The 17813-nt window shown below is 50.3% G+C and overlaps 1 protein-coding gene across 1 annotated transcript; it reads left to right on the forward strand.

Annotated features, from left to right (window-relative positions):
• Positions 1 to 231: 231 nt before the first annotated feature.
• Positions 232 to 17442, forward strand: ROPN1L (rhophilin associated tail protein 1 like; the record flags this gene model as incomplete). The annotated part of the gene is made up of 5 exons (XM_080715060.1): positions 232 to 362; positions 6624 to 6747; positions 8516 to 8677; positions 14382 to 14557; positions 17379 to 17442. 5 exons carry the CDS (start codon positions 232 to 234, stop codon positions 17440 to 17442), a joined length of 657 nt encoding a protein of 218 aa, XP_080571186.1.
• Between the last annotated feature and the right edge of the window lie 371 nt (positions 17443 to 17813).

Consider the following 17813-nt stretch of genomic DNA (forward strand, 5'->3'; position numbering starts at 1 on the left):
GCGCATGCGCGGCTCGGGGGCGGGGCGCGGTTGCCTGGATACCGCGACGCCACAGTGGGCTCGCGGGCGGCCCTGGGGAGTCGCTGCAGGGGCGGTTGGCGCCTTTGCCGGGAGCGGGTAAGCCCCTCGGCCCGGGACCCCGGGTGGGGGGCGGCGGCTCCCCCGGCGCGGCGCTGACGCCCCCCCGCACCCCCTCTCCTCCAGGCTGTGGCGGTCCGTCTGCGGGGAGCGATGCCGCTGCCGGACACCATGTTCTGCGCGCAGCAGATCCACATTCCCCCCGAACTGCCCGACATCCTGAAGCAGTTCACCAAGGCTGCCATCCGCACCCAGCCCGCCGACGTGCTGCAGTGGTCCGCGGGGTAAGCGCGGGCGGAGGGGCGGCGGAGCCGGAGCCTGGGACCCTGAGATCCGGAATGGCTGCAAAAATGCTTGCTTACCTGCAGAGTAATAGCAAGTCCAGCGTGGGGGGCGACGGGCAGCGCCGCCGAACCGGGCCAAAAGCCTCGCACTGTGTTAAAAACTTACACCATCGCGCCCACTTTCCTTTATTTAGGATTTTTTTTTCAGTATTAGGGATGGAACTCAGGGCCACTGTACCCCGGAGCTACACCCCCAGCCCTAGTTTTTAGTCTTTTTTTTTTTTTTTTTTTTTTTGAAACAGGATCTCACTGAATTGAAGGGCCTCGCTAAGTAGCTGAGGCTGTCTGCAAACCTCGATTCTCTGGCCTCTGCCTTCCGAATGCCAGCATTACAAATGTGAGCCCGGCATGAGATGGTTTTTTACAAGGAGGAGTCCTTGAGTGATGTTCCTTGTCTGTATAGATTCCTCCCAGAATTATGTATAAACTTTAAAGTTTGTCAGAACCAAGTGGTGCCCGCCTGTGATCCCATTACTTGGGAAACTGAGACAGGAGGATCGCAGGTTTGAGACCAGCCTCAGCAATTTAGCAAGGCTCTCAGCAACTTAGGCCCTGTTTCAAAATAAAACAGGATTAGCTGTGTAGCTCAGAGGTAGAATGCCCCTGGGTTGAATCCCCAAGACCACACACAAAAAAGCTTGTTAGAATCACAACTACCGGAGTTATCCCAAAGTAATCTTCTCTAGGGTGCTCTAGACTCTGTCCAGCATAGTTCACAGGGACTGAGCGCACAGTACCTGACAACACACTCCCACACTTTCCAGGAACACTCAGGATTAGTCACAAGTTAGTAACAGGTTGTAAATCTTATTAGTTACCAGTTATTAACGAATCTCAAATTAGTTACAACTCCATCCTTAAAGCCATTAAAATCCTTTTGATTTTAAAGAAAGCTCTTATCCCCTTCAGTTAACACACAAAAGCTCACTTTTTAAAAAGTCAACATACATGTAAATTTAACGTTTTTAGTAATTGTCAATATTTACTTTCTCTAAATCATATTAACTCAAGTGAATGTTTCCCTTGATGTTGTGATAAGTTACCACAAGGTCTAACTTAAAACGTCAGACATTTGTCTTTACAATTTGGAGGCCCAGATTCCACGATCCCTGTAACTAGGGTAAAGTCAAGGAGTCGGGCCGGCTTCGTCCTCTCTGCCGGCTCCTGGGAGAGTCCACTCCGTACAGCTCTGCCGGCTTCTAGCTGTGTCCCTTGGACTGCTTGGTCTGGGGCCTCTTCCTCCTGTCAAAGCCACATCTTCAGTTCTCCCTCTGCCTCTCTCTTGGAAGAACACCTGTGGCTGCACTCAGGAGCCATCCAGGGTAATTTTCCCATCTACAATTTTTAATCTAAGCCAGATGTGGCGGCATCTGTAATCCCAGTACTTGGGAGTCTTAGACAAGAGGATCACAGGTTCAAAGCCAGCCTCTGCTACTTAGTGAGGCTTTCAGCAACTTAGTGAGACCCTGTTTCCAAATAAAATATAAAAATAGATCTGGGAGCCGGGCGTGGTGGCGCACGCTTGTAATCCCCGCGCTTGGGAGGCAGAAACAGGAGGATCGCGCAGGTTCGAAGCCAGCCCCACGCGCTGGCTTAGGAGACCCTGTTTCCAAATAAAAATGTAAAAATAGGTCTGGGAGTGTAGCCCGGAGATAGAAGGGCTTCCAGGAACCCCAGTACCACCAAAAAAAAAAAAAAAAAAAAAAAAGATCTGGGAGTGTAGCCCAGAGGTAGAAGGCCCCTGGGTTCCATCCCCAGTACCACAAAATAATAATAGTAATAATGATAATATATATTATTAATTTAATAATTATATTATTATCATCTATCTGCAAAGACACTATTACCATGTAAAGTAACATTCACAGGTAATAGGGATTAGGATCTGGTTACTTTGAGGACCTTTTTATGGGGGGTAGTGCTGGGGATTGAACCCAAAGGGGAAGATTTAACTTTTTTAAAAATTTATTTAGAAACATGTTCTAAGTTACTGTACACTGGCCTTGAACCTGTGATCCTCCTGTCTCAGCCTCCCAAGTACTGCGACGGTCGGTGTGCACCCCTCCCCAGCTCCCCGTTTTATTGGTGCTTTGTGACTCTAGCCACAGTGAGTGGAAGCAGGATGGCTGCACAAGCACGCGGCCCTCGGTGCGTTTCCTCCCCATCCTCACAGCTTCCCCTCCACCCCTCCCATACCTGTTGGGGCCATTTTTTACCCTACCACCAGGGCTTCTTGTTAAATCAGTGTTGGGCTAGACACTTTGGCCAATTGCTTCTGAAAGATTCTTTCAAGCTTCCTGCTTTAAAAAAAATTATAGCCACTGGCTTTAGATTTTTTTTTTTTTTTTTTTTTTGGTGGTACTGGGGTTCCTGGAAGCCCTTCTACCTCCGGGCTACACTCCCAGACCTATTTTTACATTTTTTTATTTGGAAACAGGGTCTCCTAAGCCAGCGCGCGTGGCTGGCTTCGAACCTGCGCGATCCTCCTGTCTCTGCCTTCCAAGCACGGGGATGACAAGCGTGCGCCACCACGGCCGGCTTTAGTATCCTTTTCTAAAAGGTTTGTTTGCACCCTAAAAAAAAAAAAAAAAAAAAAAAAAAATCAAGATTTTGCTTTTTTTTTTTCTTGGAACATTATATTTGGTAACACTTTAGAAACAATTATTTTTGTGGCCAACCTCAGCAACTTAGTGAGGCCCCCTGCAACTTAGTAAGGCCCTGTTTCAAAGTAAAGACAAAATCGGGCTGGGGTGTAGCTTGGAGGTCAACTGCCCCTAGATTCAATCCCCAGCACCATGAAAATAAATAAATAAATAAATAAGGATTGAGGATAAAGCTGAGAGGTAAGTATGCCCCTGGGTTCAACCCTCAGTGCCCCCCCACCCCCCAAAAAATGTTTTTTAGTGTCCAGAAAGAAAAAGAAAGTTTTTTCGTGTCCAGAAGCTCTGTGTCATTGTTGACATGCGAGGTGGGCGTTGGGGCTGAGATGTGTGCGGGCTCACAGGACACCGCCCGTGAGAGAGGGGCGCGCAGCAGCTCCAGTGGGGAGAACTTGGTGAGCTGCGAAGAGGCGCAGGAAGGCCGAGCGGGGCAGGGCTGGGTTTGGGGGAGATTTTGCGGCCAAGATTGGGGCTTCAGACAGGTAGAGAGCAAGGAAGAGCTTAGAAACCAAGGGAAGGTGACAGGACGGACCCAAGGACTGAAGACAAACAGGGACTCCCTGGATGAGGGCGAGGCCCAGGGTGGGTCACCTTCCCCGGGGCCGCTCCGCTGAGATGACAGTCACTGGTCCCTTATGATGTATCCGGCACGCTGACAGCTGCCCTGATGATGTAGGGGCGCTGCTCCGCCCAAGCAGGCCCCTGGCCAGGACCGGCTGGCGGTGGGTGGGGTGGAGGAAGGCACGGCCTCCAAGCCTCCAAGCCTCGTCCCCCTCCCCACTCGGCAGCAGTGGGTACCACCCACACTCAGCCCAGACAGCCAAAGCGTCTCTAAAAATCACCGAATGTGCTGGGTTGATGCTGCTGCATGGCTGTAATCCCAGCACTTGGGAGGCTGAGACAGGAGGAGAGTAAGTTAGTTGAAGGCCAGTGTGCAGTAACTTAGAGAGGTTTTGTTTCAAAATAACATTAAAAAAAAAGAGAGTTGGGAGCCGCCCGTGGTGGCTCACCCTTGTAATTCCAGCATTCAGAAAGTGGAGATTGGGGGATTGCGGTTTTCCGCCAGCCTCAGCTACTTAGGGAGGCCCTTTGTGATCAGTGAGACCCTGTTTCAGAATAAAGAATAAAAAATAGGGCTGGGGGTGTAGATTGGAGGTAGAATACCCCTGGGTTCCATCCCCAGAACTGCAATAAATAAATAAATATAAAATATAAAATATAAAAAAAATAAATAAAAAATAAATAAATATAAAATAGGGCTGGGGGTATAGCTCTGAGATAGAATGCCCCTGGGTTCCATCCTCAGTACTGCAATAAACAAACAAACAAACAAACAAATAAATAAATATTAAAAAATACTAAAAAATTAAAAGGCCTGGGGATTTAGCTTGGAGGTGACATACCTCTGGGTTCATTCAATCCCCAGTATTTCCCCAACCAAATCACCAAATTCCTTGAGAGAGAGAGAGAGAGAGAGAGAGAGAGAGAGAGAGAGAGAGAGAGAGTGTGTGTGTGTCTAGAGGTGGTGTCGAACTTGGTGATATGACCCTCTGATGGGTCATAAGGACCGACTTCCCAGATGAAGACACTACTGACAAGGTGTTGGTCTTTAGACCAGCCCTGTAGGTCTTCGGGCCCACGCTTGTCTAACCCATGGCTGCCTGCATTTTGACATTTTTTTTTCTTTTTTCTTTTTTCAGTACTGGGAATGGAACCCAGGCGCATTGTACCTCTGAGCTACACTCCCAGCCCTAATATTTTATTTGTATTACTTTTATTTTTTTTTTTGAAACAGTCTCACTGAGTTGCAAAGGGCCTCGCTAAGTAGCTGAGGCTGTCCACAAACCGTGATCCTCCAGTCTCAGCCTCCCAAATGCTGGGGTTACAAATGTGCACCACCATGCCTGGCTTGACATTTTCTTAAATCACTGGCAGATCTACAAAATGGAGCTGAAGTTGTCTAACAGCAGAAAAGCAAAGCAGAATTTGAGGGGCGAAAAGAAAGGAGATGAGATAAGGCATTTCCTTTAATCTACCCAATATTGATTTACCCATATCTATCTATGTTACATATTTAGAATGTTTCCAATTACTTGTACCTTTCAAATGATTACCTGTGGTCCTGGGGCCCAGTTCAGGGTTCATTTTCCTGGCCGTGTGATAAAGTGAGTTTCCCAGGAGCCCCTGCCTGGCACCTGCTCCCGACAACAGCCAGGGCACCGTGTGGGTCTCCCTGGGCTGGGCCCCAAACTGCTTCCAAGGGAAAGAACTGTTTTCCAGGAAGGACGAACGGAGGGCAGGAGAAGGGGGGAGAGGTGGGCAGGAGATGGCGCAGCTGCCCCTCCGATGGGGAAAGGGCGCTCTGACGGTTGAACACGCACAGGTATTTAAAGTCAAGCACCTTAAACCAGGCACGGTGGGCACTCCTGTAATCCCTGGGCTTGGGAGGCTGAGACAGGAGGATCGCACAGGTTCAAAGCCAGCCTCAGCTACTTAGGCTCTCAGAAACTTAGTGAGACCCTGTTTCCAAATAAAACATAAAATAGGTCTGGGAGTATAGCCGGGAGGTAGAAAGCCTCTGGGTTCCACCCCTTGTAACACACACGCGCGCGCACACACACACACACACACACACACACACACGCAGTCAAGGCCAAGAGAGGGGAAGACCAACCCAAGCTGTCAAAAGCAGTGGACTGCGGCACTGCTCCAGACTCAGCTCAGACCAGGCTCGACATCTTTCACGGCCTTAGGCCCCATTTTAGTGGCCGAGGCTGGCCTCGAACCACCTGTCTCAGCCTCGCAAGGGATTACAGGCAACTGCCACCACACCTGGCTTCTCTGGCCACATTTGGAAGCACTCAGAGATTACCCTTGATAAAAACAGAGCGTGATGGGGTGCGGTAGCGCACACCTGCAATCCTAGTCCTTGGGAGGCTGAGACAGGAGGAACCCAGGGTGGAGGACAGCCTTAGCAATTTAGCAGGGTCCTGTTTCAAAATAAAAGCTTTAAAGGCCTGGGAGTGTTCCATCCCCTGTGGCAAGCACAACAGCATGTGCAGAGAGCCGCTTGCGGTGCTACCCACTGAGCCCTTCCTTGCTTGGTGCTCCCAGAAGCCCTCAGGCGGGGGCGCGGTGTACCCACTGTGCACACTGGAGCACACAGAGAAATACCTTCTCAGGCAGAGAGCTGAGCGGGGGGCTGGGCTGTAGAGCGCCCCTCCTGATCAGGGTGTCCGAGGCCCTGCTGAGAGGAGTACATGGGCGCTTTTATTTATTTATTTATTATTTATTTATTTATTCATTGGTGGTACTGGGGGTGGAACCCAGGGGCTTTCTACCTCTGGGATATACTCCCAGACCTATTTTATACTTTATTTGGAAACAGGGTCTCACTGAGTTGCTGAGAGCCTCACTTAGTAGCTGAGGCTGGCTTCGCACCTGCGCGATCCTCCTGTCTCAGCCTCCCAAGAGCAGGGATTACAAGCGTGACCACCACGCCCGGCGATGATGCTGAGCTTTGAGGTGTCTGTGTTGAAAGGTATTTTTCAGCTCTGTCCAGAGGAGATCCGCTTCCCGTGAAGGACAGAATCGAAATGCCCGTGGCCACCCAGAAAACAGACACCGGCCTGACCCAGGGACTGCTGAAGGTCCTGCACAAGCAGGTAGGGAGGCGGGCGTGCGGGCGCCTTCCCCACGCGGCCTCTGGGAGCCTGCTGACCCAGAGGGCCGCCCTGACCACCCGGAAGCCCTGCCTTCCCAGCCGGGTCCTCCTGTGCTTCAAAGGAGGGCGTGGAGGAGGGGAACTTTTTCCTTTAACGTGATAGAACCCCAAATTGCAGTGCCAGGGATGGACCCCAACTAGCACTGGGTCACTGAGCCGCATCCCTGGCCCCACGGGAAGATACTAGACAAAGGAACTCGAATGTCTTTTAAATACAAATTAAGATGGCGCTGGATTCTGCCAGGCCAAAGAGCAAAGCAAAGCCCAAACAATTACAAAAATTCTGAAAATACAAAGTTCCAGAGTGGGGGTTGCCAGTCCTGTCTTGAAACGTGTGTTTGTAGAAGTTGGTGTACAAGGTACAATAAGAATCTGCCCTCTGGTCTGCCTGCGGGACGTGCGTCTGTCCTCTGTCCTCTGAGCGCCTGTGCTGGTGGGTGATTCTTCCCACCTGGCCAGGGAGCCCTTGGTGTCCCTTCCTGCCACGTTCGTTCTTTCTTCTTTCTTTCTTTCTTTCTTTCTTTCTTTCTTTCTTTCTTTCTTTCTTTCTTCCTTCCTTCCTTCCTTCCTTCCTTCCTTTCTTTCTTTCTTTCTTTCTTTCTTTCTTTCTTTCTTTCTTTCTTTCTTCTCTCCCTCCCTCCATCCCTCCCTCCCTCCCTCTCTTTCTTTCTTTCTTTCTTTCTATACTTGGGATTGAACCCAGGGGTGTTCTACATGGAGCTGTACCAGCAGCCCTTTTTATTTTTATTTGGGACAGAGTCTTGCTAAGTTGCTGAGGCTGCCCTCAAACCTATGATCCTCCTGCCTCAGCCTCTCAAATGGCTGGGGGTTCTACCAGGCCCAGCATAACCTTGAACATTTTTTATTTTTATTTATTTTATTTTTGTAGTACTGGGGATTGAATTTAGGAGCATTCTACCTCCAAGCTACACTCCCATCCCGATTTTTTTATTTTTATTTTTATTTTGAAACAGGGTCTCACCAAGTTGCAGAGGGCCTCACTAAGTAGCTGAGGCTGGCTGCGAACCCGGATCCTCTCGTCCCAGCCTCCCAAGTACTGGCATTACAAGCGTGTGCCACCGTGCCCGGCTTTTAACCTTGAATTTAAAGTGCTTTGTTCCCATTGCACATTCTGAGGCACCTGCTTCTATGCAGGGAGCGCTGGGTTCTGAAGAAAGGGTTTTCCCATGTCTGAAGATGGGATTTCTCCGTATCTTAAGGAAAACAGATCACTGCTTAGGAAAAGACATACTGAAATCGCTCCATGCTCTTTCACCTAAAGCACCACTTGCAGATGCTGGAGTTACCATTTTCATAGGTCATTTGAAACAGTAACAGGGAGTACTTTTGTTGCCAGTTTCAATATTTTTCCTCTGTAACTATCATGTTTAGGAGACAAATGTTTCATGCTTTTACTTATGGATGCTTCTTTATTGTGAAGTATTTTGACCGAGTAGAGAATCACATACCCAGTATCTGCTTGTCTGCTGGGGTCACAACATTACGCCCTATTTGCGACACTGAGCTTGTTCCTGTTAGATGCCGAGCGTGGTCCCCAGCCGGCCGCCCCTTCCCCAGGCCACGGGGTCGCCCATCGCTCCTCCCGGGGGCGGGCTGCTGGGTGCCACGTCCAAGTCCCCACAGCTATGTATACCGTTCTACGGGGCTCTCGCACCATGTAGATGGCGTCTGTTGTGTTTTCTAAACAGTGTCGCCACAAGAAGTTTGTGGATTTAGCAGATCTCGAGAAGAAGTGGAAAAACCTGTGCCTGCCAGTCGAAAAATTCAGAGACCTCGTCCAGCTGGAGTCCGGCGAAAACGAAATTGAATGGCTCAAGTTCCTGGCGCTGGGGTGCAGCGCTCTTGGTGGGGTACGTAGCTATCAAAGCACCCCGCCGGGGCTGCGTCGTTATATGCCTGGCTTAAAAAATAACCTAGGGCTCAGTAACTAAAGGAAGTGCTGCTGTTACGTTAGTAACTTTGTCTTGGAATTTTTCCCAGAGGCCTGTGATATTTTTAGCCTCATAGTTCTTTTTATTTTATTTTTATTATTTATTATTTTTCAACATATTTGTTTCACTTTTTTAAATTTATTTTTTTGCGGGTCTGGGGATGGAACTCAGGGACATTTGACCTCTGAGCTACACCCCCTGCCCTATTTTTTATTCTTTATTTTGAAACTGGGTCTCACTGAGTTGCAGAGGGCCTCACTAAGTAGCTGAGGCTGTCCTTGAACCGCGATCCTCCGGTCTCAGCCTCCTGAATGCTGGGATTACAAGCGTGCGCCACCATACCTGGCTCTCATAGTTCTTTTTAAATGAAGTGCTTATGAACACTTCAGTTTAAAAGATTAAATGCTATGAATACCTTGATTTAAGAGATAGTAGGCATAGATAAAAATCCATGGGTAACTATTAAAATGTTCTTAGGGTATAGAGAACACACCGATGACTTTTTTTTTTTAATTAAACCACATCATCTCATACACTGATAATGTCTGTTATCCCCTTTGTAGAAGGAGGCATAAAATTGTTTTATATTTGACTTACAGTCTACTGTTAATAACTAAAGGCTATGGCACAACTCTGCAGACGTTCAGGTATAATAGCAGCTTGAGTCAAACCCTCTGGGGCGCGCTCAGTCAGTGGACCCAGGCGGCGCGGATGCGGAGGATGAGGCTGGAGCCCAGAGCCTGGGGTCCCCCAGCAGAGGGTGATAGGGAGAGGGGGAGAAGCATCTCAAACTCAGAAGAAAGGGGGTTGAGGAAGAAGGGTTGGTCCGCTTTACTGCACAGATAGGCAACTTTATTTTACTCCTTCCCTCAATCTCTGGAGCCCAGAGCACTGATTAATTTAGAATCCTGGCTCATTTGTAGATCGTGGGTAAGTATCTTTAACCCAATTTTTAATTTTTTTAACATTTATTTTTTACATTTAAATATGTATCGCATGTTTTTTTAAGTTTTTATTGGTGCATTGTAGCCAAACCTGCTAATGGGGTACAAGATGGCAGAAGCACATGTGCACACATCACTCGTTTAGCCCTCTTATTTTATTTTTTATGGTACTGGGGATTGAACCCGGAGGCTCCTACCTCTGAGCAGCACTCTCGGCCCAGGTTGATTCTTATTTGGAAACAGGGTCTCACAAGTTTGCTGAGAGGCTCACTAAGTCTCCAAGGCTGGCTTTGAACCTACAATCCTCCTGTCTTGGCCTCCCAAGTACCGGGATTACAAGTGTGTGCCACCAAGCCCGATCAATTTTATTTTATTTTTTAATTACTGCCTACAGGAACTGGGAGTATGGTTTAGCGGCAGAGCACTTGTCCCGTATGTGTGAGGCTTTAGGTTCAATCCCCAGGACCTACAAAAAAAATTACATAACAACCACCCACAAACGTACCCAGTGTGGTCACTAATCCACGGACACTAACTCCGTCTGCCTTCCTGTCCTCTTGGCCAAGGCAGCAACTGTCCTGAACTCCAGTACTGTTCCCTTGCCTATATTTTTTAACCTACCTTCCTTCCTTCCTTCCTTCCTTCCTTCCTTCCTTCCTTCCTTCCTTCCTTCCTTCCTTCCTTCCTTTTGGTGATGCTGTGAATTGAACCCAGAGCTACAGCCCCAGTCCTTTTATAAAAATGTCTTTTTGAAACAGGGTCTCCCTAGGTTACTGAGAATCTCCCCTCATTTCTGGGGGCTGTCCTCACACCTGCGACCCCCCCCCCACTGGGATGGCAGGCATGTGCCACTACGCCCGCCTCCCTCGCCTTTAAGCCCATACTTCTACAGAAACCCCAAGAAATACATGATTCAATTTGAGTTGGTTTAAAAGGATGAGAGGCGTTTACGTCGTTGGCCATCTTTTAGCATGGCTCACTCCAAATTCTGCCCCGTAGGTGTCCATCCGGGTCACCGCGGCCGCTGTGGCCGTGCGTGTCTTGGGTTGTGGAAGCAAGTCCACCACGCACGGCTCCGCCGCGGCCTCGGGGAGTGGGTGCAGCCTGGTGGCGCGGGCTGGGCGCCCTTTTGGCGTGTGGGTGATCCGGGTCAGCCCTGGCTAACTGCGCGAGGCCTGGACACGGGGCACAGTCCCCTCCAGGAGCAGAGGCGGGCTCAGGGCCCCCGGGCTCTCGCGGTCGGCCGCCACTGCGAAGGACTGGGGCTCGGACACGGAGTCGTTGCGGAGGTCTTGGTGTGCATTTATTCATCTGGAACTGTAAAATCGAGTTTGAATGATATAAAATTAATGTCTGATACACACGCACACACGCAAACACGCACTTAGTGATACTGGGCTAGAACGTGGGTGTTCTACCGCTGAGCTACACCCCCAGCCCAATTTTTTTTTTTAAATTTGGAAACTGGGTCTTTTGTTTTGTTTTGTGGTGCTAGGGATGGAACCCAGGGTCATTCTACCTCTGAGCTACACACCCAGCCCTATTTTTTATTCTTTATTTTGAAACAGGGTCTCACTGAGTGGCAGAGGGCCCCACTAAGTAGTAGCTGAGGCTGTCCGTGAACCGCGATCCTCCTGTCTGAGCCTCCCAAATGCTGGGATGACAAGCCGGCGCCACCATGCCCGGCTGGAAACTGGGTCTTACTAAGTTGCTGAGGGCCTTGCTTATTTGCTGAGGCTGGCCTCAAACCTATGAACCTCCTGTCTCAGCCTCCCAAGTACTGGCACGTGCCACCATGCCTGGCCAGTATCGAATATATTAGCTCTATATCCCCACTTGATTCTAAAGTTTTCATTTTAGCAGTGATGAGAAGGAATACAACAGTTCGTGCTTTGGGGTCCATCTTTGTAACTGGCATCTCCCAAATTGTAAAGATTAAGCGTTAATTTCAAACACAACTGAATCTGTTTTTGAAAATAAGATCCATGTCTAGCGCGTGGCACTAGATGGAGACATTCCGCAAGGCTGGGGCCTCTTCACGCTTTACCCCGAGTGCTGCGGACAGAGGCCGACAGCAACTTATATTCGTGTGTTTAGTTCCCACACTGTCACTCTGTCCCGGAGAATACATTGAGGAAGGAGCCCACTGCTCAGGGTCCCCTCCTGCCCCAACATAAGCTGCTTTTGGCAGAAGGGCCTGCTCCTTGCGCGCGCACGCGTGTGTGTGTGTGTGTCTGTCTGTCTGTCTGTTTCGAGATTGAACCTGGGATGTTCTACCTCCAAGCTAACACCCCCAGTCCTATTATTTAATTTTTTTTTTTTTTTTTTTGGTGGTACTGGGGTTCCTGGAAGCCCTTCTACCTCCGGGCTACACTCCCAGACCTATTTTTACATTTTTATTTGGAAACAGGGTCTCCTAAGCCAGCGCGCGCGGCTGGCTTCGAACCTGCGTGATCCTCCTGTCTCTGCCTCCCAAGCGCGGGGATTACAAGCGTGCGCCACCACGCCCGGCTATTTAATTTTCAAATTTTGAGACAGGGTCTTGCCAGATTGCTGAGAATCTTTTTTTTTTTTTTTTTTTTTTTTGTAGTACTGGGATTGAACCCAGAGGCATTCTATCTCTGAGCTACACCCCCAGTCCTATTTTTTTTTATTGTTTATTTTGAAACAGTGTCTTACTGAGTTACAGAGGGCCTCACTAAGTAGCTGAGGCTCTCCTCAAACTAGCAATCCTCCTGCCTCAGCCTCCCAAGTACTGGGATTACAAGTGTGCGCCACCACGGCCAGCTTGCTACGAGTCTTACTAAATTGCTGAGGCTGGCCTCAAACCTGGGATCCTCCTCTCTGTCTCAGCCTCCCAGTCCTGGGATTACAGGTGGGCACCACCACACCCAGCTGCCGCTTGCCTTTGCAGACCCTTGGCACAGTGAGAAGCTGCGGCCGGCCCCGTGAGCGGGGACCTCGGGTTGCTGATGCCTGCGGTAGACTGTCCTCAAGGAGCAAGGAGACGCCCAGGGCTCCCATGTTGAAGGGGCCCCCGGACCCCCTGCCGTGGCTTTGCCCTCCTCCTGGGGGAGGGGCATGCGTGCTGCCCTGACAGCTTTGTCCCTCCTCCAATCTGTCGCCGTCCACCTCGGCTGTCCCCTGCGTCAGCTGCTGCCGCCACCGTGGTCCCCCCTCCCTTTCCTGGACGGCGGCATGGGCAACATCCGGCCTGGAAGCCGCCCTCACCCTTGGGCCACGTCCCAGCCGCCGGTGGGACACCCCTAATTCTGGGCCTCATGCCTCTCCCGGCTGTCAGCCCCAGAACGTGGCTTAAGGCAGAAAATCAGCGAGGATGACACAATCAGCTGAGAAGAGCCTTTGGGTTTTTAAAAAAAAAGAAATAGAACACCGAGCCTCGGGTGCCATGGCGCGCACTGTAATCCCAATACTTGGGAGGCTGAAGCAGGAGGATTACAAATTCAAGGCCAGCCTGAGCACCTTAGCAAGACCCTGTCTCAAAAAATACACACACACACACACACACACACACACACACACACACACACACACCCCAGCCTCCCTGCAGCCCCGCCTTCACTCTACACAGGCCAGAGGCGCCCTCAGGAAGGTGTGCGGGACTCTGCAGAGCCTCCCGGGTCACCAGGAGAGCGGCTGGGAGGGGCCCGGAGCTGGCTCAGCAGGGAGGCGCTCCGGAAGCAGAAGGAGCTGCCTGCCCGCGTCCCCCCACAGCTCCACTTCAATTTCAGATTACAGCTGAGGCCCGAGTCCTGCGCTGTTAAAAACGGCACAGCCAGGCACGATGGCGCATGCCTGACATCCCGGTACCTGGAGGCTGGGACAGGAGGATCGCGGGTTCAATTGCAGCCTCAGCCACTGAGCAAGATGGTGTCAACATAAAAAAATAAAAATAAGGGCTGGGGGTATAGCTCAGTTATAGAATGCCCTGGGTTCAATCCCTAGTCTGTCTGTCTGTCTGTCTGTCTGTCTGTCTCTCTCTCTCTCATGTACACACACACACACACACACACACACAATCTGCAGCAGGCAGGGGTAGGATGGGGCCAGAGAGAGAGGGCCCTTTGGCCAGGGAACAGTGACCCTACTACCTTCAGCTCCTCAGAATTGAGAAATGTATCTATAAGAAACCTAACTTTCAGTACAAACCTGTGATCCTCCTGTCTCAGCCACCCACGTCCTGGGATTACCGGTGTCCACCACCTTGCCAGCTACAATTGGTTTTCCTAACCGGAGCATCCTGCGAAGCTGGACTGAGATTGGAGCTGTGCTCTGTATCTGTACTCTCTCGTCCGTCCATACCCAGTGTACAGGAGGGCGTCGTCCTCTCTCCCTTTCATGGTACCCAGTGTTCTTGGCATCATCCTGGGCTATGTGCTTTTTTTCGGTCCTGAGGGACATTCTACCTCGAGATACATTTCCAGCCCTTTTTGATTTGGAAACAAGGTCTCATCCTTGATCCTGTGATCCTCCTGTTTCAGCCTCCTAAGTAAGGAGGATTATAGGCATGTGCCACCACACCCCGCCACCTAATTCTTAACTAAGATGGAGAATAGACCTTTTGCAGAATCTCTATAGGACACGTTTGTTTTGTTGGTGCTTAAAATCTCTACAACTCCAAGAGTAACAACCCCCCCCCCCACGCCGTGTGTTTCTAGTCTCTGAACACCGCCATGAAGCATCTCTGTGAGATCCTGACCACGGACCCCGAGGGCGGGCCTGCCCGGATCCCATTTGACACGTTTTCCTACGTCTACCGTTATTTGGCTGGATTGGACCCAGACACCCATAAGTCGGAAACGGAATCCTATCTTACCACTTTAAAGGAAAATGTGTAAGTATTGCCCTCAGATCCAGGCATGCCGACAGACTGCTGGAAAAGTCCTCTCTCTGCTGCTCCGTCCTCAGAGGTGATCAAGTGAAAGCAGGGCCTCGGAGGGTAGCACCCCCTCACCAGGGCTTCAGACCCGTGCAGGACTTGGGCCGGGCGTTCTTTGAGGTTAGAGGGAAAGAGGGCCTCCTGTCGTTAGCAAAAGTTGGTCCTAACTTTGTCTTGATTCTTGCACACACTATCCCAGAGGGTTTAAACGAAAGCCTGTCGAATGGGGCGTAGAATCCACTTGGCCACAGAGAAACACAGAGGTCGGTTCTCTAGTCGGCCACAGCCTGCCTGGAGGAGCCCAGGCGCAGTGTCTCCGGCCGACCTGTGAAGCTGTTCTTGGCATCACAGATGCAGTCACTGACCTGATGAACTCGTCCTATGCCGTGTTAGAGCAGCGCTTTGGACGGACGGCACCTGCGTTGAGTGTGCAGGGCGAGTGAAGGTCCTTGGATGCTGTTGACCTTTTTGGAAGCGTAACCTCAGGCTGGCGTCTCCTTCCTCCAGTGGGCGGGCTCAGGCACCAACCCCCACGGCTGCTCCCAGGCCTGCGTTCTGCTGAGCCATGAGATGCTCCATGATTCTCCTGGTCTGGAAGGAGTACAGCATCTCCTTGAGGGAATTCCTGGAAATTGGATTCTTTCTCAGGATTACTCTTGGGAGTGAGTGACACCATGACAGTCCATGGCGATGGAGAATGTGGACATGGCCAACAACTTCCAATATTGGCAGCTGCCACAGGTGGTCAGTGTGGACCCTGTGGACAGCAGAAGCAGAAACCAGACTGTAGCGCTGACCGGGAGATGGAAAAGTGTAGGCAGTGGCTTGCTACATATGGGTGCAGAGCAGAAAGGAGTTTCTGGGAAGGGTTCAGGGTAGGTTTGATCCCCAGAAGGAGTGGCTGGAGACCAAGGACATTTAGTGGCTTATAGCCAAGAGCCTTGTTGTATGGGCATTTTCAAATTGGTGTAACCCAAACACCCAGCACACAGAGGAAGAAGGATTTTACTTGCTCACAGTTCTGGAGATTTCAGCCCATGTTATGCCAGATCATAGCTGCAGAGCTAACAACATAGTAGAGGGAGGGCAGCCACCTCAGCCCGTGCCAGGGACTAGAGGAACGAGAGCTGCAGGGTTCAGCCTGGGAACACACTCTCCCTGGCCACACCCTCAGGGCCCCACCTCCAGCCGTGTCCTGCCTCAGAACGTGGTTGCATTATCTAACACATGAGGGTTTGGGGACATGTCAAACCTAAACCATAACATTCACATGTGTTCCCACCGTGGAAAACTCCCTACCCCAAGGCTACAGAAAACCCCCGAATAAACCTGAAAACTCAAGTAACAGTGCTGGGGCCAGGCATAGCCATGAGCAGGGATTATTGAGATCTCAGCTCTTCTCTCCCTTTGATGAAGAGGAAACAAGTAATGGGAAACAGGCTGAGTCATGAGCTCTGCAGCTACAGCCCAACTCAGCCCAACATGGCCTGAAATCTCCAGGACTGTGAGCAAGTAAGATCCTTCTTCCTCTGCGTGACAGCAAGTGCCCGAAACACACAGATAATGGGAGCAGCACGTCTTGGCTGGGAACAAGCCTGACTGCCAGGCCGACTGCCGCTCCCCTGGGTCCTGCCCTGTTGAGTCCCTAGGCTTCTTTTTAGAGTAGTGGTGATCTCTGACGTGTCCGCCTGCTCAGTACTTTATTTTCTTGGCCCACAACTCTTTCACACAGTCACCCATTTGCTCCCTGCTTGATACTGAAAGTACTTCAGACCCTTTGTACCTTTTTGGAGAACAATGCAGGACATTGGGTGATGTGGCCAATGCAGGCAGTGACCCCCCCGGGTGGGCTTCACAATCCCGGCCCCCTGTGACCTCCCGCACCAGAGAGAGATGAGCCCTACAGCTGGAGGCAGTAGCTGCTTGTGTGGGAAATAGGGGCTCTTCTGGGTCCCTCTGGAGTCCTGTCTCCAACTCCAAGGATGCTGGAGCATTGTCCCCACGAGGACTCTGGCACATCACATTCTTAGCAGCTAGTGTCCTCAAGCCATCGGATGCTGGCCAAGGTAAAGAATCAGGACCAGCCGGGCATGGTGGCACATGGGTGTAATCCCAATACTTGGGAGGCTGAGACTGAAGGATCGCAGATTTGAGACCAACGTCAGCTACTTATTGAAGACTTGGCAACTTAGGGAGACTGTGTTTCAAAATAATATACATAGAAGCTAGGCAGGGTGGTGCGCACTTGTAATCCCAGCATTCAGGAGGCTGAGACAGGAGGTTCACGGTTTGCCGACAGCTTCAGCTACTTAATGAGGCCCTTTGTAACTCAGTGAGACCCTATTTCAAAATAAGGAATAAAAAATAGGCCTGGGAGTGTAGCTCAGAGGTAGAATGCCCCTGGGTTCCATCCTCAGCACTGCAAAAAGAAAAAAGAACCCAAATTTTATATCTATCTATCTATCTATCTATCTATCTATCTATCTATCTATCTATCGGGCTAGGGATAGCCCAGAGATAGAATGCCCCTGGATTCAATCACCAGTACAAAAATAAGAAAAGAAAAACTAATGACCACTTGGCACTGATCTTTTAACTTAGAAATCAATGCACATTATTGTGCAAGAAAATAGAATGCTTTATTTTTGGTGGTAGAAATGACTGCTGAGAAACCACAGGCAACCTGCTTTTGGGGTAGACCTTTAAAATAACCTAGCATTTTATAAAAGTGTATTGTGGGCCGTGCTAATAGTGTCTCTATCTGTTTCCAATCCAGGCAATCTAGAAAGAATGGCATGATAGGACTTTCGGATTTCTTCTTTCCAAAGAGGAAAATTTAGAAAGTCTGGAAGAGGCAGCTCTGAAGATATAGGCCATTAACGCAGAGAAGAACACATTTTTAAATGTCAAAGCAGTGCTTTTGAAAAACTTTAGCACCAAATACAACTTGTCATTAACCACTTACATCTGGACTGTGAGTTTTCCTCGGAATGGGAATTCGGGGTGGCCGGTGCCTCGGTGCCCCGGCGCCTCACGGGCCCAGTGACTCACTGCCCATCACCAGGTCTTTACGGACCTTTCCTGCAACATATCCACAGCAGGAAGATCGTCAGCGTCAGTAGCCTAACCTATTTGGAGGTGGCAGGGTGGAAAGGGAAACGGGCACTTTAAAAGTGGCTGGGGAGCCGGGCTTGGTGGCGCACGCTTGTCA

Source organism: Muscardinus avellanarius (assembly GCF_963383645.1).
Source record: "Muscardinus avellanarius genome assembly, chromosome: 1".
Lineage (NCBI taxonomy): Eukaryota > Metazoa > Chordata > Mammalia > Rodentia > Gliridae > Muscardinus > Muscardinus avellanarius.